At 37.5% G+C, this 21,948-nt stretch overlaps 5 protein-coding genes across 5 annotated transcripts; 2 read left to right on the top strand and 3 right to left on the bottom strand.

The window, feature by feature from the left end:
- Positions 1-386: 386 nt before the first annotated feature.
- Positions 387-7,675, top strand: LOC137958445 (uncharacterized). The gene is made up of 6 exons (XM_068805460.1): positions 387-860; positions 4,807-5,006; positions 6,082-6,222; positions 6,309-6,389; positions 7,198-7,322; positions 7,423-7,675. Exons 1-6 carry the CDS (start codon positions 629-631, stop codon positions 7,469-7,471), a joined length of 828 nt encoding a protein of 275 aa, XP_068661561.1. The 5' UTR covers positions 387-628; the 3' UTR covers positions 7,472-7,675.
- A 506-nt stretch (positions 7,676-8,181) lies between these two features.
- On the bottom strand, positions 8,182-12,402 carry LOC137959912 (chloroplastic import inner membrane translocase subunit HP30-2-like). The gene is made up of 6 exons (XM_068807322.1): positions 12,106-12,402; positions 10,715-10,830; positions 9,661-9,787; positions 8,606-8,754; positions 8,432-8,494; positions 8,182-8,342 (listed from the first exon to the last, which is right to left on the bottom strand). The coding sequence occupies exons 1-6, from the start codon at positions 12,400-12,402 to the stop codon at positions 8,312-8,314; spliced, it is 783 nt and encodes a 260-aa protein (XP_068663423.1). The 3' UTR covers positions 8,182-8,311.
- An 829-nt stretch (positions 12,403-13,231) lies between these two features.
- LOC137959913 (universal stress protein A-like protein) lies at positions 13,232-14,259 on the bottom strand. Its single transcript, XM_068807323.1, has 4 exons — positions 13,836-14,259; positions 13,637-13,731; positions 13,417-13,538; positions 13,232-13,336 (listed from the first exon to the last, which is right to left on the bottom strand). The coding sequence occupies exons 1-4, from the start codon at positions 14,017-14,019 to the stop codon at positions 13,237-13,239; spliced, it is 501 nt and encodes a 166-aa protein (XP_068663424.1). The 5' UTR covers positions 14,020-14,259; the 3' UTR covers positions 13,232-13,236.
- A 1,049-nt stretch (positions 14,260-15,308) lies between these two features.
- LOC137958447 (gibberellin-regulated protein 1-like) lies at positions 15,309-16,574 on the top strand. Its single transcript, XM_068805462.1, has 4 exons — positions 15,309-15,552; positions 15,670-15,696; positions 15,794-15,854; positions 16,212-16,574. The coding sequence occupies exons 1-4, from the start codon at positions 15,493-15,495 to the stop codon at positions 16,391-16,393; spliced, it is 330 nt and encodes a 109-aa protein (XP_068661563.1). The 5' UTR covers positions 15,309-15,492; the 3' UTR covers positions 16,394-16,574.
- Positions 16,575-16,955: 381 nt separating this feature from the next.
- On the bottom strand, positions 16,956-21,511 carry LOC137958446 (uncharacterized). Its single transcript, XM_068805461.1, has 3 exons — positions 21,363-21,511; positions 18,128-18,204; positions 16,956-17,940 (listed from the first exon to the last, which is right to left on the bottom strand). Exons 2-3 carry the CDS (start codon positions 18,194-18,196, stop codon positions 17,383-17,385), a joined length of 627 nt encoding a protein of 208 aa, XP_068661562.1. The 5' UTR covers positions 18,197-18,204; positions 21,363-21,511; the 3' UTR covers positions 16,956-17,382.
- Positions 21,512-21,948: the final 437 nt, after the last annotated feature.

Genomic DNA, 21,948 nt, shown 5'->3' with positions numbered 1-21,948 from the left:
GCATAACAAGAATTTTCACACAGACCAAGCATAAATCATTAGTCCGAGTTTTACCCAACTAGTTCATACAACTTTGTAATGAACACTTGGAAAGAAGTAGTAGAATTGTTCCACATTGAAAAGGGTTCACCTCTGTGGTAGTCAACAATTCTTCATTTCAAACCGACTTCTATGTTAAAATATAATATTGACTATTAAGGACATCTTTAAATTGGTGATTCATAATCATATAAAAAATTATGTTATACAATTGAGAAGTAATAATTGATTTATAATTAAATTAATGATTTATATAAATTTGTATATATAATTTAAATTTACCATCAATAATCATTATTTATAGAAAAAAATCACACTCACTCTCTTTAATTCCCGGGTGATCGACTTTCCCGGTCCACTTACCCGATTAATTATGTTCTCGGCTTCCCTGGCTTTCCGCTGAAAAGAAGGGAGGAGACGCGAAAGCTGTGAAGACGAACTTCCGGTTCCGGAGACGAGAAGTCTTGAATTCTTGTCAGAAATAGTCGTTTCTGTATTTAATAGAGTGAAAAAATCACTTCGAGATTGGCTTCCTTTTATGCTGTGAAGACCGTTCCGTGGATCGCTTGCAAAAAGAGAGAAAGGAACGATGGGTTCAGTTCGATCGGGGAAGAATCCGATCCACACAGTTGCCACATGGGTGAAGCGCCAGCCTTCAAAAGTGAAGGCCTTTTTGGCAGTAATCGCCGGAATGGCGTCTCTCGTCTTTCTTCGACTCGTTGTCCACGACCACGACAACCTTTTTGTCGCCGCGGAGGCATGTCACTCCATGGGCATATGCGTTTTGATCTACAAGCTCATCAAAGAGCGAACTTGTGCAGGTTAGTTTCTCGATTTCTTTTAAATGCTGTTTGTAACTGTTGTTTTTAGATTTTTCTTTTCTGGTTGAATTTTCTGGCTATGAAACAAGTTGTTTAATCGTTTTCTGATTATTTTTTATTAAGTAGATGTAAAAAGTAAAGATTTTGGTGGTGGAAAAGGAGAAAATTGAGAGGAAGAGAAAAAAAATAGAGAAAGAAAAGAGAAAGGGAGAAGAGACAGAGAAGGCTCATTCACGACCCCAGCTCTCTTAAATAATAGGTTTAGGCTGAGAATTACAAAAAATGCCCTTATACACTTAATAAAGCTTATTCTCCGTATATCTCTCTCTGACTATGTATCCAATGTACATGAAAATTTAACCACTAACCTAACTCAACACATAGAACAAAATTACATATAGAAATTTAACCACAAAGGTGATGAAAAAACCAAAATACTCTTGGAGGGTAAAATGTCCAAAAATACCCCTAGGTATATTTTCTAACACTCCCCCTTAAGCTGAAGCGTATAAATCCAGGAGTCCTAGTTTGTCGCAAAATAATAGAAACTCTCGCTTGCCAAGGGCCTTGGTAAAGACATCTCCCAATTGATCTCCAAATCGGACAAATGGAGTAATTACCTTCTTCATTGCTTCATCTTGAATGAAGTGGCAGTCCACTTCTATGTGTTTTAGTCCTTTCATGAAAAATTGGATTGCTTGCAATAAAGATTGCGGTTTGATTATTAAAAAACATACTCATCGGTTCATCCTAGTTGAAACCTAATTCCCGTGAGACTGATCTGACCCACATCAACTCGCTCACTATATGAGCCATTGCCCTGTATTTAGCTTTTGCATTAGACCAGGCCATAACATTTTGTTTTTTACTTTTTTAACGGACTAAGTTGCCTCCTAAGAAGACACAATACCCAGAGGTTGACTCCTTGTCCAGTTTAGATCCAGCGTAATCTGCATCAGAGAAAACCTCTATCTTGATATGGTTATTGGGTTTAAAGAAAAAACTTTTTCTTGGTGCTCCTTTCCAATACCTCAAAATTCTTTGTACAACATCTAGGTGTATTTTGTGAGGATGTTCCATAAACTGACTCACTATACTTATTGCAAAAAAAATATCAGGTCTAGTAACTATTGCATAAATTAACTTGCACAATAACCTCTGATACTATGTTCTGTCATTTAATTCAGCACTCTAATCTTCGTGGAGATCACTTCCCACTTCTATTGGAGTATCAATTTTTTTTGCTCCCAACAAACCGTACTCTTGAAGCATATCAGTTATATATTTACGTTGTATCATCACAACTCCTTTTTTACTTTTCGCCACTTCAATGCCCAAAAAATATTTCAGCGGCCACATGTCTTTGGTTTGAAAATGTGTTAACAAATGAGACTTAGTATCCTCTATACCAAACATATCGCTCCCAGATAAGATAATGTCATCTACCTAAACCAATAGTACCACAATTTCAAAGGACTTCTTCATTACAAATAAAAAGTGATTACAATAACTCTTCGAGAATCCCATAAATATCACAACTTGACTAAATTTTTCAAATCAAGCACGTGGATTCTGCTTTAGCCCATAAATCACCTTCTTGTGTTTACTGATTTTATGTGTCTCTCCCTAAGCAACATACCCCAGAGGTTGCTTGATATATACCTCTTCTTCTAGATCACCATACAAGAAGGCATTCTTGATGTTCAATTGACGTAGGGGCAACCCTTATTCATTGCAACTGAAATCAAAATACAAACAGATGATAACCGAGCAATAGGTGAAAAAGTTTCAAACACATCAATGCCAAATGTTTCAATATACCCTTTGGCAACCAACCTAGCTTTATATCACTCAATAGAACCGCCTACATTATATTTGATGGCATAAATCCATCTGCATTCAACAACTTTTGCTCCTGGCGGTAAATCACACAGTTTCCAAGTGCCCCGATCGATCAATGCCTCCATTTCAACATCCATAGCTTGCTTCCAATGAGGAGATAAAAGAGCCTGCTACACCAAAGGAGGAATAGTGCAGGTAGAGATGGACAAAGCAAACTTTTTATAGGTCTTAGATAGGGAATTAAAAAATACAAAGTGAGATAAAAGATATTGCGTATCTTTCTAACACCTTTCCTGAGTTCAATAGGAAGGTGTAAATCGCTACCTTCAAGATCTTTAGACGATTCAGAGTCATGGTTCGGTAAGAAACTAGACTTCTTTCTTGCGTTATATGCCTGTAAGGGTTTCTCAATAGTGACGGCTTGTGAAGGTCCAATAGGTTCATCAACTGGTATAGGGAAAATAGGTGTAAGACCAGGTGATATGATAGGATCTGAGGGTAATGATGCAGAGGAGAAGAACGGCACATCCTTAAAGAAAGAAACATCTGCAGACCCGAATGTTTTTCTAGTGGATGGGCAAGAACATTTGTACCCCTTCTATGTGCGAAAGTACCATAAATATACATTTCACTGGTCTAGGTGACAACTTATCCCTGGAAGGGACCAACACATGTGCAAAATAGACACAACCAAGCACTCGGGGAGAGACAGGAAACAATGGTACTGATGGTAATGCATAGGAATTTTACTTTTTAAGGCAGAAGAAGACATTCTATTAATCAAGAAACAAACAGTAAGAATAGCGTCACCCCAGTAGGACTTGGGTACATTCATATGTCTCATCATTGTCCTAGCAACCTTTAGTAAATAGTGATTCTTACATTCAACTATGCCATTTTGATGAGAGGTAAAAAGACACATGATGTTTGATGAAAAATTCCTTGACTTTGACAACATATCTGAAATTTATGACTCATAAATTCGAAGCCATTGTCAATATGTAAAATATGAAGTGAGGCAGCAAACCGATTTTTTATTTCATTGAAGAAAAGTTTGAATACATCAAAACCTCAGATTTTTCCTTAAAAAGGTAAATCTAAGTGCACCTACTAAAATCATCAATAAAGGAAATAAATTACCTATGACCAAACTGACTAGTCGCAAGACAAGGACCCCAGATGTCGGAGAACAAGATTACATATGGAAATTTAACCACAGAAGTGGTGAAATGACCAAAATACCCCTGGAAGGTAAAATGTCCAAAATGCCCCTGGATATATTTTCTAACATAGAGAAAGTATAGAATGAGAAACGGTCAAAACACTGAATCATGCACATATGCCTGGAGTATCAAAGTTCTTTGTGTATAAACTTATCTGCATGAGTAAGCTAGTCTCTTTAAAGGCTTTTCGTTTTTAGTGGGTTAACCAAATTGGCTTAGAAGAAAAGGGCTCTGTTGTTTAGGAGACTGCATGCTCTAGAAGCTTAATCAATATACCAAACAATTGTAATGCTTTAATACTTGGCCCAACCACCAAATTGGCTTAGTAGTGCTTTCTATTGTTTAGGAGACTGCCTGCTCTAGAAGCTTAATCAATATAGCAAAAAATCATAATGCTTTAATACTTGTCCTTTTTTTAGTCCTGAAATTTAAGGTAATACGAAGAGTTGAATAAAAGCATCTCATTTTATGGTTCTGAGCCAAGATTCCTGCATATTGAGTGTTTAACATGTCTGTTAATACCTGTTTTGTTGCAACCGATGGAGTCCAAAGATTTCCTTCTGGGTATCCATAATAGTTCTCAGGCAATCAAATGATCATCTACAGGTCGGTTTCATAATTATTTATCTGGTGTCTTCCAACTACTGGTTGTTTACAAGAGGGACCTGTGTAATTTACGGTCATCTAACTTTTATAGTTTTAAGGAGTGATAATGGATTGGCTCGACACCAGGTTATGTTGTAGAGATTGGAGTGGGATTGTGATCCTTAATCCATAAGTACTGCTAAGCTTGCATAACTTATTGAATTTTTTAGATGTTTTGTTCTATGAATATTATCAACTATTCTTTTTATAATAACACCTGCTTGATTATTTGGCAGGTCTCTCACTTAAATCCCAGGAGTTGACAGCAATTTTTCTGGCAGTTCGTCTCTACTGTAGTTTTGTAATGGAATATGACATACACACGTTGCTTGATACAGCTACATTGGTCACAACTTTGTGGGTCATTTACATGATCCGGTATAAGTTGCGCTCTAGCTATATGGAGGACAAGGACAACTTTGCCATATACTATGTGGTACATTGTGGACTTTTTTATATTATAAATATTTTGGAGTCTTTATACAATATGGAGCATTTGATAAAGTTATTTATATTGATTAGGCCGCCTTCGTTGCTGCCATAATATTGCTGACCTTTACTACCTAACTTTCTTTCCTCAAAATATTCCAATGCTATCTTCTTTTAGTTTGTTGAACATACTGAGAACTATAAAAGTTGTCCTCTTCTGTCATTTCAAAAAACAACTTTTCCTTTTCTGGACTTGACATTTCATTGTTTTCTATATGCTACTCTGATTGTGTCATGCTATGCATCTTTTGATGACCTAAGAAATTTGCCATATCTTTGATTCAAGTATAATTTCAAATTCATTGGAGGAACTACAGGTATATTTAGAAATGGACAGATCTCCACAAAAATGCTTCCAATATCCACTTCTTTTTCAGAATTTTCATTGATTAGGCAGCTTGTGTAGCTGTCATTATATTGCTGACCTCAACTCCCCAACTTTGTCTCCCATTGTTATTATTTTTCAGTTCATTGGACATGTTGATAACAGTAAAAAGTTTTCATTCGTTGTCATTGACGAAAAGATTTTTTTTCCTTTTTCTGGACTTAATATTTTCACCATTTTCCATATGCTGTTCAATAAAGGCTGGTGTAGAGTGATTTTGATTTTTGAAGCTGGCATAGGATTATAGAATCCAATTTTTGGCTGGGGGAGCTTTGTTCTTTTTCATTCATTTTCTTGTTTTGGGTGCCTCAATAATGTCCATAGTTAATGTATTCCATTTGGTTATAATATGTCATCCACTAGGTGTTGTTGGAGATAACAAAGAAGTGACTAATATGATGCACTTAGTAGGGTTTTGTAGGATGCATCATTAAATGTTAAACAAGTATAGATATTATGTTTTGCAGGATCACATGCTCTTACGTGCTGCATGATGCATCAGTCCTTTTCATAGCTATTATGAAATGATATTTTTTTTAAATAGTGAAATTGCTCAAATGATGATTTGCTGTTAATTATGTTGCATTTGTTGACTATTCTGAATTATATGCTATTGACGAATAGCACTCTAATGTAGTTGATACCATGTGCTGTGCTCGCCCTTCTTATTCGTCCTTCAACTTCACACAATTTTGTGAATCGAATCTCTTGGGCCTTTTGTGTTTACTTGGAGGCTGTGTCAGTTTTACCCCAGTTGCGTGTTATGCAAAACACAAAGGTACTCTCTGGTATACTCTTTCATCTCATATAATATGATTAAGTGGCTATTGGAAAAAAAAAAATTAATAATTTAGTGTTATGTAGATTGTTGAAACGTTTACAGCTCATTATGTCTTTGCTCTGGGTGTTGCGCGGTTTCTCAGCTGTGCACATTGGGTCCTCCAGGTATGATCTTTGAATTAGCTGTACACTTTAAAGCTTATATTTGATTTTCTCTTACTTATCAAACTCACTGAAGTCTCCTGCTGATAAGTGAATTTGCAGGGTTGCAAATTATAAAATAGGGAAAATTGCAAGTCATTAGTTTTGACACTTTAGATAGACATGTTTGTGCGTAGTTCTGAAGTACAAAATTTATACAATTGAAATCACTATATGTATTTCTTTATGTTTGACCAATGAAAAATGTTGCAACAGTTCTATTGCCCTTTATGGATATCTTTTCCAGTGAATCTGGGAGTAGTGGCTAGTTTTCCATCATTCTTTAGTTTAGTGTTTTTTTTTTTTTTGAACTTTTGAACTTTTGAATGTAATTCAGGCTTTGAAGGATTCCAAAGGGGACTTTGCTTTAAAGAGGACAAAAATTAAATTTTTTGTTCAGAAAAGGACTCCAGTCAAACTCCTCATAACAGAGTTCAAAGAAGTTAAATGTGATAACAAAATGATGTTATTAATCTTATATAAGAATCTTAATTTTTAAAATACCTTCTATCAGGGTATTATTTCTAAGTTTTTTACATAGTTGAAAATTAAGCGCATTTTTCTTTTTCTTAAGAGAACCTTTTCATGTAATATGAGATTCATGTGTTTGTGATTACAAGATTCAAAAAATAATGGGAAAGTGATCGAAATATAAGAAAATATGATTTGTTGAAGTTTTCTTTCCTCAAAGATTCAGTAAGATTTATAAACACTAGACTAATTTTTCTTCTTGCTCCTATTATGACCTGTTTGTTGGTTTCTTATTTTGCAGGTCATGGACAGCCGTGGTTACCTTTTGACTGCACTAGGCCATGGTTTATGGCCTTCTATGGTCCTCCTTTCGGAGATAGTCCAAACATTCATCTTGGCTGACTTCTGCTACTACTATGTCAAAAGGTGTCTTCTGAAATCATCCTAAATTAGTAACTAGTGTGTTTCTTATGGTTCCTTGCTTCCTTCAATATCATTAACCACCACTATCTACTGAATTTTGCAGTGTTGTAGGAGGTGATCTTGTTCTAAGGCTTCCTTCTGGTGTAGTCTGAACAATTGCTAGCTGAAGTTGGCATTGGATATGTAGAAACTCTTTCAACTCTGTAGATATTATAACAGTTCTGTTGAGAATTCAAATTTTAAATATTTGCTTAACATAGCCCTTCTTGGCTGATCCAGGTTGTTGTTCGTTCTCTCTAAGAACATAGATAAATAATACAATTTGAGGTAGCACATTTCTTTCTTTCTTGCCCCAATATGCGTCTCTGCGCGTTTATCAATCATCTCCAGAGGGACAGATTATACTATATCCCACGTTCTCTTGCTTATTTGCCCTCTTGGTTGAGGACAAAAGGCTGAAAAAAGCAGTTTGTAAACGCAGCCAAAGAGCTATGACAGGTTCATTAATTCGTTGTCATCCTCTCAGAGCTTGATTGCTTACCCAAAATCGAAAATATTTGAAATTCTTGGAGTACCCATGAAATTCTATGGAGTACCCAGTTCAGAGAAAGCTCAGGGAATGTAGTGTTATAATATAAAATTTACCATTTGCCACAACGATACCATGTCCATTCAATTTCTTTTTTGAACCTGCGTTTTGAGAGACATAATTCCACTTCTACACCTTGGCGTACACGTTTTGATCCGGGATCTTATTCAATAACTGAAAGAATTATGTTTATCCTTTATCAATTTATGTTTATTTGTTTGATGCATCCGTTACGTCAAGGGGAGAGAGTAAAAGGCAATAATAGCAAAACGCTGTGAGAAAATTAAAATTGGATTGAAACCAACTTTTAATATGTTTCTACAACAAAATAAGCTATATAGAAGTACTGGGATCAATTACTGGTCTGCAAGAGATCGACATAGAGTAGAACAACCCTGAACCTCTATTGCATTCCTTTTGTCACCTCTGGGTCCCTGAAGGCGTCAAGCAGCAAAGGAGAATTAGAAAGAGCAACGTGGAAGTGATTGAATGACAACATGACTAACAGGGTTATTTGCAACACCTTCTGATGTGATCAAGAATGAGGAGCCTTGGTCCTGGTGGGATTTTTACATCTCTAAGAGCACTGCAACAAATTAAGATAAGTAAAATTATTGTCTGATTGCTATAGTTTCTGACATTTTTGACGATCTGTTACCTGAGAAGAACAATAAAAGAGAAGGGGAATTCTGCTCACCTATCTGTGAGGAGTGGTAAAGTAATGTCTGTGAGCAACCCTTTCTTGAAGTTCTTTTCATAGTTCTCAAGGCCAAGGTTTGACAGCATGTTCCTCGTTCTGGCATAGAATACGTCTTCAGTTGGTGGTTGAGAGAACTTTTGACCCAACTGCCATTCGAAAGGGAGGTAAACATTTCAATGCATCAAGTTAAGAAGACCAGCGAGACCACTTTAGGCTCACAGACAACGCAGTGATCTTTCTCTAGGCTTCGGACCTGTGGCTCAATAATTAATTTCTTTGTTTCTATCCTTTCTTTTAAAATAATATGAGCCACTTCAAAAGAGAAGGAGAGGCAAGAGAATCAAATTTTCACATAGTATGCAGCCACAAAGTCATTTATACAACCTGTATCTTTCACAAAAAAGTCATACATGGACAGTGAAATATTTTTTTCCCAATTTTCCCACTTTTTTTTTCGATTTGGCATGAATCCAACAAGGAAATTCGAAAAACCTATACAATTAGAGGATGACCACAAGAGCCCCTTACAGCTGGGTCAAATACTTCTTTCTTCATGATAACAGTTCTTGATCAACTGACAGGTTCAACAGAAGGTAGCATTCAAATATGCATAAATTCATTTCTTTCTTCAATTTGTGATCCATATACAAATTTCAATTCTCAGTCTTCAAATCTTTCCATAGTGCCTCTCAGTGTGGAGCTCATAGCACTATGCCGATGGTAGTAATTAAATTTAATCAACTTGTAACAATTTCCAATAATCCACATTTTAATTTATTAATAAACTGCTAGCAGGCCGCTGAAGCTGCCTTCTCACATCTCTATTGGATTATTTTCCCTTTTCCAAAAAACAATACAAAAATGCAACTTTAACTGTTAGAAAATGTTAAAATTGATCTTGTTGAAAAATGTATATAACATGATTGAAGTGCTCATGCATTTTTTAAACAAATTCTCAATGACCTCCAGTAAACTAACTTTCGGGAACAAATAGCTAAAAAAATCATCAAAAATACTCTTAAAGAAACAATACTATTTCTGTGGTTGCTCACCTTGAAAAGACCACCCTGAACAAGAGCAAAGAAAAGTCCTGATGTGACTACGTTGATCACCTGATTTGGGCCACCCATGCCGCTGACTAGTGAAAACATGGCTCCAGATCCAAAAGCAGCCACCATACTGCAAGAAACAACCACATGATTATCACAACATTTAACAATTCTTTTTCTTTCTTTCTTATAAAAGAAATACAGAGTAGATTTAGACAACAAATAAGGTCCATCTATATTTCTTACTTCTTATGCAATCTTCTGTACTTCTAACTTATTTAACCTTGCTTGAACAGACAATCATGCATATACACAGGAACCAGCAAGGTTGCTGCTCCTTACAATAAAGTATTTTAAGTAGCCTCGAGGGAATTGACTGTCAATTCATCAAATAAATCCACAATAATGGAGCCATTTCAATGGATCAAATGTCAGTATCAAAATTATGCTTGATCTTTCAGAAAAAAATAGTTATACAACAGGAGGCCTCACAAACAACTCAATAAGCAAGTAAGACAAAGAAATATTACTTGTTTTACTCATGTGATAAGGTTCAGTATGAGTGTGAATGAGGCTTGATATCTGCTTTGCTTTCTAATGGAACAAGAAAACATAAGAAAGCATTCCCAAAGCATTATCCTTTGAATCCAGAATAGGGGTTGGTAGTTATGGGCAAGGATTGTCATTTAATGCTCAGTACATTGCTTATATGTTAATAAGGAACCACTAGTGTTTCAAATTGTATGCCTTGAACCAAGTTTCCTACATTTTCCAATTTACAACTGAATAAAATATGTAAAGAATGGATCTCCAGGATCTAGGACAGATATCCAATGTACATTCTACCGTCTGAACCACATCCTAAGTTTGATATGATGGAATGCTAATCAATTTATCATTTTATATAGTTTGGTGAATAAATATTATCTTAAATCAGATTTCAGGTTTTCTTTTACAAATATAAAGCCCCGCTCCTTGATTTTACCTTTTGACATATAAATGTTATTTATTTTTCACAAGAAATGGTAAAAAAGAACAAAAGGAGAAGAGATAATACCTGCCTTCGACATCTTCAGCTCCTCTTATTCTTCTCATGACACATGAGAGACCGGCATTTACACCAGTCATGACAGCAAAGTTGCGGGCTTGGACCAAGGGCCCCCCAGAAAGAGCCTATTTTGCAAAACATAATTTATAGGATTTACAATAAGAATATGGAAGAGTGAGATTTTTTTCTTAGAAGAAGTGAACTTAGTAGAAGACCCAGGATATGGTGGAGAAAAATAGAGGAGCAACTATGACGCAAGACTCTGATGATGATAATGGAAAGTAAGGCTCTGATATAATTGAAAACAAAGACAGGGAAAAGAAAGAACAACTACACTGAGAAAGTCTACAAGGTTGCAGTGACATCACTCAAACTTGAACTTTATGATACTTTGCCATGTAAATAAAACAGCTATTCATTTGGTTCTTCTACACAGCTGATAGTTTAACTCCAGAACATTTCTCAGCTGCAGTCTGGGTGAGAAACTGCCAACCCAGCAGGAGTGAAACAGCTAATTTCTTGCAGGAATGAAGGATCATGAAGAATGTCACTTGTGCCAGATGTATCACATTAATGTGCAGTCTTGCAGGATCTATGCTAAAGTACCCATAAATGAGGCCCTCACTTGATGGCAAATTCAAAGCTCATCAGTTAAGATTAGGTATCGATCCTCTTTAGGATCCCATGACAATATATGAGGTACTAAAAGATGTGCCATTTCATAACGTTTCATTGGCTAAACCAAACCTAGACCAAGCATATAATTAGTTTAGAAAACGTTAAGTCACATCATAATTGTCATTGGTTCTTCTTTTCAACCAGGCAGAGGCTGAGTTTAGCGTTGAGAATTGACTTCATTAAACCTTCTTGCTACCAAGAAGAAGCATGAGCATTCAACAGCCGGTGTCTCCAAATTCTCCAAAGTTTTGACACATTTAACAGGACCAAAGTATTGAAATTTTAAAGAAGCACTGCCTTCAATCAATATGAACGAGTACGATTGACGGAATTTAAAAGTAAAGCATCTGGCAGGTTGAAGCGTGGTTGCCAACTACACAATAAAAAATGAAGCAGGGCAACAAATTTACCCGTGTTTTACCCTCATCGCCATAATACAATGACTCGAAGATGTCCAACCACAGAGAGGAATAACAAGGAGAAAAAGTAATTAACCCAATCCAGCAGATTAAATAGATAAAATTGCGTCTGCGGTTTCCAGCAGAAAGAAAAGATAAGAATAGAAGCACGCAAGATAGATAAACAAATTTATGCCAAGTGGGTCGTTTCTTTCCCGAGAAGTAGAAACTCAACGGATAACAATGACCTCGCATCTCCAAACCCCAAAAATGATCTTAAGGAGTAGCATTTCCGGTTCGTTTCTTCCAATTTTGTAGACTAACCTGCGCTTGCTTGAAGGAAGCCATAGCTTGCGGGTTGAGAGCGGCCTGGGGGGGAGGAGTCGGCAACGGGGCCGAAAGGTCGGAAGAGAGCGTTCCCATAATCCCTCCGATAGCCGCCCCTTGAGCGGCGCCAGTAGCTGTCACGATGGCGGCTTCTAACGGCATGGACTGCTTGGCGAGCCATACCCTGAAGTTCGTTTCGAATTCCTTGAACTTTTCCTGCACCTCTGCTATGGGGTTCGTCTGAAGCTTGCCCTTCGACACCGCTATCATAATGCCCTCTTTTCTACCTTCCATGACTGCTCTCCGCCCCTCTGAGCAACCTATTGAGACTTGAGAGTCGAAAGACTCGAAACTGTAAAGGATAAAGCTAGGAGAGCGAGGAGAGCGACAAAGAGAAACTTAAAAACGGAGAAGAGAATTATTTATTCGGCTCTTATAAAAGGTTTTTGGGTTTTGGGGATTAAGTTTCGTTGGAGACAATCAACTAAGAAAAAGATAACTAAAAAAGAAAGTCTCTCTGATTATTGTTAAGAACTAAGAATCTCCATTTTTTACTTTTATTTTAAACCATGACAGAGCTAGGAGAATATTAACTCATCAATGTGCTGCAGCATTTGATAGGCCCTCGGATCGCTGTTCTTGTGTTTTCAGTCTGTTCCTTTGGTTTTTTCTAAACTTTACTCTATGTAAAACTTTTTATCAGATAAGACTTAAAGAGGTACATTTGGTTAATCATTGGGACTTAGCCGCTAAGACCTTCACAATGATTGCGATAATATCCAATGAGAAAAATAAAGCATAACTCATATTAATTACCAAATTAATTACCATTGTAAACTGTCGATCGCTCCTTCATCGTTCATATAATCTACGTTAATTTCAAACTCGGTGTAATTTACTGTCGTATTACCAATCTAGTTCAGAATTATATTGCAGACAGTCCTAGTTGGGATGATAAAATGGGAAATTGGGTGGCGTCTCTGCCGCCGGCTTTAATCAAGGATCGGCGGTGCCAAAGAAGGGATGATTTATTGCTAAGGGAAGAAGACGAAGGCATCGAGGGAGATGGATGTGAATACTTTCTCCTGCTACAGATTGCAACTGTAAGCAAGACCCAGTTGCTGTTAACTAGTCGCCGTGCTGATGCCTACTCTTTTCTTTCTTCACGATCAGGACGCTACAGGCAGCATGGTGTGCACAGTAATCGCTCACACTCCCCAGTACAACCCTGCAACAACATTCAAATTCCAAACACAATTTATTAATATATGTTCGGAAACAGTTTTCAGACTTTAATTAATTACGTACCTTTTGAAGGTGCCATAACCATGGCTGCCGACCACAAGTATCTCCGCTTTGTGCCTGATAACGGCCTCGCACAGTTCCTCCCTCGGGTCTCCGTTCACCATTTCTATCTCAAAATCTTTGAACTGCGATCAGGTACAAGAAGTTTGATCAGTTCTTCTTGCTGTCATGAGAAGAGATACCGATAAAGAGACGTTGTTGTATCATTTCTGCTCTACTGTACCGATCTCTTTTCGCACGCCTCCGTGGCGGCCTTGGAGACGGCCGCTGCGGATCTATTCAGATCACTTTCCACCTTGGTGATAATATCTCCGGCAGCTGTTACCATGAAACAGTTACCCGGCCGGTTTCCGTCCTTCATTAGGAATCTCAGACGATCGATCGATCCAAATGGTAAAGAAAAAGAAAGGAGAAATTAGTACCCATTCCTGAGCTGGTGAATCGGAGGACATACAGAGCTGGGACTTTGACATGGAGCAAGACGATTCTGAAGTAACCTACAGTCACGGGCGTGACGACATGATCCAGTGTCCATTCCAACGAGTGCAAGCTCTCGGTGCTGTCATCTAAGCCTACCATTATAACTTTCTTTGAACTTCCGGCCATGGTCAATACTTCAATCTCGGCCGACTCCTCCCTCCCCTTCTAAGTCAGTAGCGTTTTTCCGATCAAATTCTATTAATGAGCAATACCGACAAGAAAAAAGGGTCTCTATCCGCAAAAAAGGGAGTATTTTCCGGGGTTATTCTCTCTAAGAAATTGCCGGCTGTTGAGAGATTGTAAGTTTGTAACAACCAAGACTAGTTCTTCAACAAGCCATCAGCTTGATTTCTCCAACTTCTAAGATCGGAGTTGTAAACTTGGAATATTTCTAAAAGTTCCTTTATTGAGTTCATAGTCTCATATTTCTTATATTTCTTAAGATGCAAAAGGTTATTAAAATTAAACAAAAAAGAATATGGACATGCATATTTTCATTATACTTCTTACGTAAGTTAAAAACCAGACATGAAAGAGGTAATAGCTAATGAACCGTTTTCTTGGTTAAATCTATCCATGCATATGAAAGACTTGAAAGATGTGATTTTTGGGGCTCAATGCGATATCAGCATGGGTAGGATTTGTCGAATATGAATGGAGGCCTCCGATTGAAAAGACCAGTTTCTGAATCGAAAGGAACTCGTCCCCAGGATGCACTGGAAAGACACCCTTACTTTGTCAACTTGCTTCCAGCTCGCAGTGCCAACTCACATGTTTCATGTAAGAGGAAAGTCGACACTTGATCGAATTAATGAAGCTTTGTCTTCTCCGAAGACAAAGATACAGTGAAAAATTCTGAGCTTCGGCTCAACTGCGGGAATCATTGCCTTATCAGGGTGAGCAAGCATGGGAACCCATTTTCTCATAGCCATGGTTTAGGAAAAAAAACTCTCTGATTGTCGCAGTTAGCTGTCGTTTGGACTGTCTTGACGGCATCAATCATCGAGCCAACTACACAGAAACCAGAGGCCAAATGCATCGAACAGTTTCTTCTTACAAGATCTCGCCAACTTGTTTGAAATTTGAAATACAGTTTCAGCCTCTGTAATTCACGGATGTAATGTAAATGTGAATTGCACCCGTGAGCTTCTTCATTTACAGATAAGGAGAGAGAGAGAGTCCAGAACCCATCGACGTTGTCATCTTGAACAAGCAGAAAGACAAGAAAATGGCATCTGTTTTGTTGGAATTACTATTTCCTTCTCGTTAGTATTCGCTGTAGGTGTCACAGAGACCCTTTTCCTTTCTGGGGATTTAATGGGGGACCATTTTCATCTTCCACCCTCCACGAGGCTCACAGCTGTGCTTCCTTTCCAGAGAATCAAAAAAGAGGAGGATCATCAAAGAAGGCTTCTCTTTTGGCCTCTTTCTGTACGCAGGGTAATCAGCTCACAGGACCTGAAAATCAGCACTCGTGAATCTCCAACAGAGCTTTTTTAAAAAGAAGAGAAAAGGGGACAAGAATATATCTATATAAGAAGCCTTTCTCTTTCTAGGATTTGATCATTATTTCTCATTGATCTGTCTCCCTCTTCCAGTATGGCCGCCCGTGCAAAGGAGCTGGTTTTGTGTTTCTTCATCTTCTTCCTTCTTGTTCAGGTAACCATTTCGTTCTCTATACAGTTTAAGCCGCATATTTCCTTGCGTATCTCGAATTCCTTACCATAGAATGATAGAGCAACCGGGTCTGATCTTCTGAGGTTTCTCAAAATGCAGGTTTTTGCAGAAGCGTCTCTCGATAATGTAAGTGGAACCTCCTCTATCCATTGTCACCCAACTCTTTGAGTGAAAATTTTCTCATTTTTAGCAAGGGTTCTCAATTATTACCATTTTATTTCAGGTCAAGGAAGGAGGTGAACTGACTGCTCTAGACACGAGAAGCCATTACCCAAAGAAGATTAGTAAGCGAATGGCTGCTTTATTTATCCATTTCGTCTCTACATTGCTCGGAGCTTTATCTCTAATCACATTCCGGGATCCTCGAATTCGCTTCTTGGCAAACTGATGATACGGAGTCCGTTGTCTCCGATTTCGCCTAGAGCATCTCTGTCAACCAACTTACCTCAAAAAAATTGGAATTACTGCCTTGCTTGATTAAATTATTCTTCATGTGCTTCCTTTGCATGAATTAATCTAATTTACCCAGGTAGTGCAGGCATAAAACCAATATTCATCCACTGAAAAGATGAATCCAGTGCACCCATTCTGGCTCTAGTCATCACAAACTTCCAACTAACACAAGCTGGTCTGTGTTCCAGATTGCCATTTCGCTTGCGCAGTCAGGTGTCGGAAATCATCAAGAAAGAAGTTCTGCTCTCGGGCGTGCGGCACCTGCTGCCAGAGGTGCAAATGTGTGCCGCCGGGAACCTACGGCAACCACAGCGCTTGCCACTGCTATGCCAGCCTGAAGACCCACGGCGGACGGCGCAAGTGCCCTTGAAGCTCAACAGTTCTAAAAATGATCTACTGCTAGTAAATAAGTCCAGGCTCTAGACCACTAGCTATTTGTTGGGTTGGATTTTATGCTCTGGTTAAATATTGCACCTGTTTGGAATTTGTTTTACCCTTCGTTAAGAGTGATTCTACAGAAATAAAGCAGGTTATGCATCCTTCAACGTAAAGCTTTAGTTAGTCACTCTAATCGAAAACTTTAAAACCAAAGCCTTTTAATCTCATTACCAGTTTCCGTTGAGTTCGTTCTGGTGGAGCACAAGTAGCAGTGTTATTCAATATTTCACCATTACTGCTTCTCGATCGGATTCGAAACCCAAAGTCCAGTGACCCAGTCCTGTCATTGCATCTCTACCAGACTATACAACTCACAACCTACCTGTAAAAGAAGTGTGAAGTTCCAAATGGAAGCTGCTGCAATAGCTACAATTAATTGACCCTTTTGAGTTTGAAGGTTTAACAGCAACGACAATCGGATTGGCACATCACTTGTAAGGTTGCGTTTGGAAGATATATTGGATGGGAACCGATCAACATCCTTCAACCTTCAAAACATTATAAGAATCATTTTATGCCCCTTCTCATCCCATCATCTTGTACTCATTGGGAGTTCTCTTCTCTTTTTTCGATTCGTTTTATTGTCAGAATCTTCTTCAATTCTCTGGTTTTCCTTATAGTCCCTCTGCTCAGAACCTTCTTAGTTTCTCACTTGCTAAAAGGCGGCCAGAAGGAGAACAAAAAATAAAAAGACAGAAAAAAGCATAGCTAAGAAGTTAAAGAAATGAATCCGGAGCAGGGGCAAAAGGAAGCCAGAGCAGTGGGGATGAGACATTGATTGAAGAGTATGTGGAAGAAGAACAACTTAAACAGCTTTAACTAACAGAGGAAGAATTTGAACAGCATTAAGAAGAAAGGAACAGAATGCTACAGACATAACAATTTGACCTTCATATATGAAACAGATGCACAGAAAGCTGGCTAAAACCGTACCCAACAGCGGGTACATTTGGCCATACAGTCTCCCTTGCAATCCACATTGTAACCTAACACTTTGGGATTTCGAAGAAGTAGGTTTCGAAGAGTTTTGCCTTCAATTCCCCAGTCCCTTTCCAAAATGCCAACATTAACCTTTAGGTCATCATTAAGACAACAACCAAGAACCTCAGGAAACTTCTTAATTAATTTAAACAAATCGTCGTTGGAAAGTCCCAGCTGCCTCAAATAGTTCAATGTTTCATTCACGGACTCACTCTTTGGAACTTCTTTAGTTTTCTCTTCACCCCAGAATGGTGAATGGCGCCAGCCAAATGCTTTACCCAGTATCACATCTGCCTCCTCAGAACTGAAGTTCAGTATGGAGAGAGATTGTTGGCATGTTTCCCATTTCTGTCTGTCTTCGCCTTCCAAAAGAGGAAGAGATTGGCTCTGGGAAGTTGACTGTAACCTCCACCTTTTAAAGCTACAAGAATGTGCTACACCATGAGTTAAGTACATTCTTTCTTGAGAGAAATTTGGTTTATATGATGAAAATTTTGACTGCAGAAAGAAAAACAGAAAATTAAACAAGAAACTAAAATAGAAGTTGCATTTCCCATTCACTCAGTACATGCTAATGTATCCTAAGCATCTACAACATCATAATCATAGATATCCAGCTGCAAGACCAAGCCCATGAATGTATACATCCAAGATTTGAAGATCTAAGTTATTCAAATAGACATACCAATGAATATGAACGGAGTTTTGCAGATTCTAGAGTTGACAAAGGTGATGTAAATAACTTCCCATCCATCCCTGCACCTTTAAGCACAACACATATATATATAATATGTCCAATTCCCGTGTCACTGGCACAAAACTGAACAGATAAAATAACCGAACAACAAAGACTAAAGGCAAAACAACATGGTATGAGAAAGTATACAACAAAAGAGAGTTAGAACTAGGGATTTTATCAAATTGAATCAGCATGATTAATAGACTATATTGTAAAGAAAAAAAGAAATGAATTGGCACAGAAAGCAATCTTTTCTATTCAGATAAAATGAGTAGAATTCCTGAGTAATTTCACTTGTCTCTATCAGCTAAGAAAAATAAGCCTATGCCTTACCAGAAGAGAATGGATATGTAGTTTTAGACCAATTAAAGTCAACGTAAGGAGAAAATAATACATCCATTTCAAAAGATTAAAAGCATTATCAAACTTTGAATGAAATGCTTAAAAGGTAGAAGTGGGTACCACTTTATCTTTGGTTGCCACTAAAGCTCTGACTAAAACCCTGATCAGTTCAGTCAAATATCATGAATCATCTTATCTAAAAAAAGAAATAAAAACATGTAAAGGAATTCGCAATTGACAAATGATTCTTGTTGGTGGATAAAAGCCCATAATTCTAGAGCCTGCACATGTACTCCACACTTAGCTAGGTTATTACTTTAGGTCTGAACATTGGAGAGGTTATTACTGATTCAATATCCCGTGTTGATCATAGGATTGGATGAACCTAGGCTAATTAGTATAGGAAAAAGACACCAAAATTTGGCTAGTCATTTATAAGTCCAACCCAACTTCAAAAAATTATAAGAGAGTATAAACCCAAATTCGTTTTTGCATTGTGACTTGTCCCCTTGTTCTCTACATCACAGGCCAAGTCAGCTGCTTAGGCCTGACAGGAGGGGTGGTATTGGTAGATTGAACTCCCAAAATCCATGACCTATACAAAGTATTCTAGGACTCAGGCCAGGTTGTTTGTTTAGGCCTAGACATTTGACAGCTTGTTGGGGAGTGAATAATCCCACATGACTACATCAGTTATTAGTACGAGTGATCCTAAACTTCTTTCTTGGGAAAAAGATTCCTAATTTGCAGTCGCTAGATGGAACAAGCTCAATTCTACAATTATGTTTCCCAAAAAGGTAAGTAATTCTAGATTACGAAGGGGAAATATGGACAACGTTGACCCCATTAAGCTACAAGGGAAGAGGCCTTGCTTCGACCAAACAAACAATCTATATCAACAGGTACAATGCCCACAAGGATACTGCAATAAAATGAATGCAGATGTCGTAGATGAAAACAACAAAAGCAAACCAAGAGATCATAAGAATGTCAAAAGGAAAATATGTGAAAACATTGTCATAAATTCAAGATGATGATATCATAGAAATATGAAGGAAAACTCACAAAGTCAATAGACGAGTGATTCAACATGAGACCATACAAATGACTGAACAAAAACCACAAAAGAATGCTACTAGACTGTACGGAGTTCACACGGTGATGCAATTTGAGAATATATATGCTTTTAGGAATTCAAATACACATCTCATGGGATGAATCCTTCAAGTCCTAAAGCTCCTTCAGCTCAATCATCCAGAAATAATAGAGCACATGTTATCTGAACTAATTAAAAAAATAGTTTATGTTTCATCTGTCAAAGATTTACTTTCCCCTCCTCCAACCCTGTTGTTGTGCTGAAATTTGAACACCCAAAGGGGGAAAAGTGGCCAACCAGGCATTATAGCATCACATTCCCATTTTTTGACATGTGCAAAAGCTAACAAGACTTCTCTAACCGAAAGGGCCTTTCATGAGAAACTGATAGCTTGCTTTTGAAAAGAGTCTAGCTAAGTGAATGAATAACATCTACAGACTACAGTGCTTAGGTTAAAATTTCACTAAAGACCTCATCATGGTCGCTCCCCTTTTTTAGCAAGTCTGCATGAAAGAAAACGTGACTTTAAATGGAGTAGCTGTGAAAAATGTTATGGTATTCCATTTCCTCCCTAATAACCTAGTTTTAAAATTCATTACATAAGGAAGGACATCAAGGAACAGAAAATAGCAGGACATTTGGTGATACAACAGCTAAGCAGTTATTTAACTGCATATTTATATTATAATGTAACAGTACCCACTTTGCCCCATCCTTAAATTGACATCACCAGTTCCATTTTAAATGTTGAACACCTCGCAACAAGTATCAATAAGGCTTACGATGATCAATTTTTTATTCCTTTATTAATAAAAGGAATAACCATGAATTTGTATTAAATGCTAAACCAAACATCATCCGTATTCACAGAGCAATCAATATGATAGAAAGAAAAACACAATAACTCAGACTACATCAGACAATGAGAATCAACACTTCAGGAGTCCAAAATTACATAGTTTCTCGTTAAAGTACAAAATCCAAATTCTCACAAAATATATCTATAATAATATCTAAATTTTCAATAATTCTAAATACAAAAAAAATAATCTGTAAAACCATGATGATCAAGTAAAATAGTAATAAAACAAATGTGACTATCTCCAGATCGTATCCCCTAGTGTCTGGTGATATGGTTGATAGACACATTATAGCATGCAAAGAGTACAAGTTTAATGTGTGAATCAGAGGATCATCTACATTACTGAAGCAGATAGCTTACAGTGTGGTGCAGGCTGAGTTCAGTTTTCGATTTACACTAATAGGAACATTTTTAGCCTCTAATATGTTATTTAAAGTGCAATGCCTATTTTCATATTTCGACAGATTTTTAGTCATTATATCTAAATTCAAAAAAATGGAACTTTTAGAAAGCACTCTTACTGGGATTTGAACCAAAAAACGATGGATATAAGAGAGAAGAAATTTCCTGCTATCATCCACTCACAAAAGATTGAAATGCCTAAACCCGTTATAAAATAACTATTCATTTAGGGGATGTTTCAAGGAAAACTAAAAGAATAAATTTGTTGCAACAAAGTCTGAATGAGCCGTTGCATAATTACTTATTCCACCTACTAACCCAAACTACGAGAGCTTCATTTCTTAATAAAACTCTAGATATCGGGGACTTGTCTTATAAAAACGAAGAATTCAAGAACCACTTGATCAAAGAAGGAACTTCCAAGCGCAAAAAAAAAAAAAAAAAACTTTGGAAAACGAGGCATTCATTGAACACAATACCTCCAAAGCGAAACGCAGCCCTGGGCTTCACGTAAATGAGAACAGAGAACGAAAAAACTACCAAACTTGAAGGAGCTTGAAGGAGCGCGAAGCACAGCGACTTCAGGAGATCGCACACTTCCAACTCCGCCCCTCGAGTCGAACTACGACTTTCGTTTAGTCGAAAGAACGCCACGAGAGCAGCCTTTGTCCTTTGGATAATAATTATTCCTTTGTTGGTTAAGCAGTTGTCCTTCCAGTGAGACGCAGTCACTGTTTCCGCCAAAAGATAGTTCACAAATGGGTCAAATGGGAAATGGGATTTTCAACAACCACCAATTAATTTAATTCAGATTTTGATTTATTTAATAAATATAAGGTGTCTTATTTTTGTTGACTCTATTGCGTAACCTATTATGAAAGTCGGATCTTATAAAAAGAATACAAACAAATATTTCAACACTCCCCCGCAAATATTTTCTAACCCAGTAGAACTCGGGACCCACCTGCTCTAATACTAGGTTGAAACCATTGCACTAAAAAACTCAAACCTGTTAGGAAAACAACCCTACGGATCTTATACAAGGACTAGCCTAGTCGATACAAA

This window comes from Aristolochia californica, unplaced genomic scaffold (genome assembly GCF_029961685.1).
Source record: "Aristolochia californica isolate CCGP_79_NKW_82.1479 unplaced genomic scaffold, dmAriCali1.0.hap1 SCAF_3, whole genome shotgun sequence".
NCBI lineage: Eukaryota > Viridiplantae > Streptophyta > Magnoliopsida > Piperales > Aristolochiaceae > Aristolochia > Aristolochia californica.
Note: the sequence above shows the minus strand (reverse complement) of the source record. Positions and strands in the feature narration are given on the sequence as shown.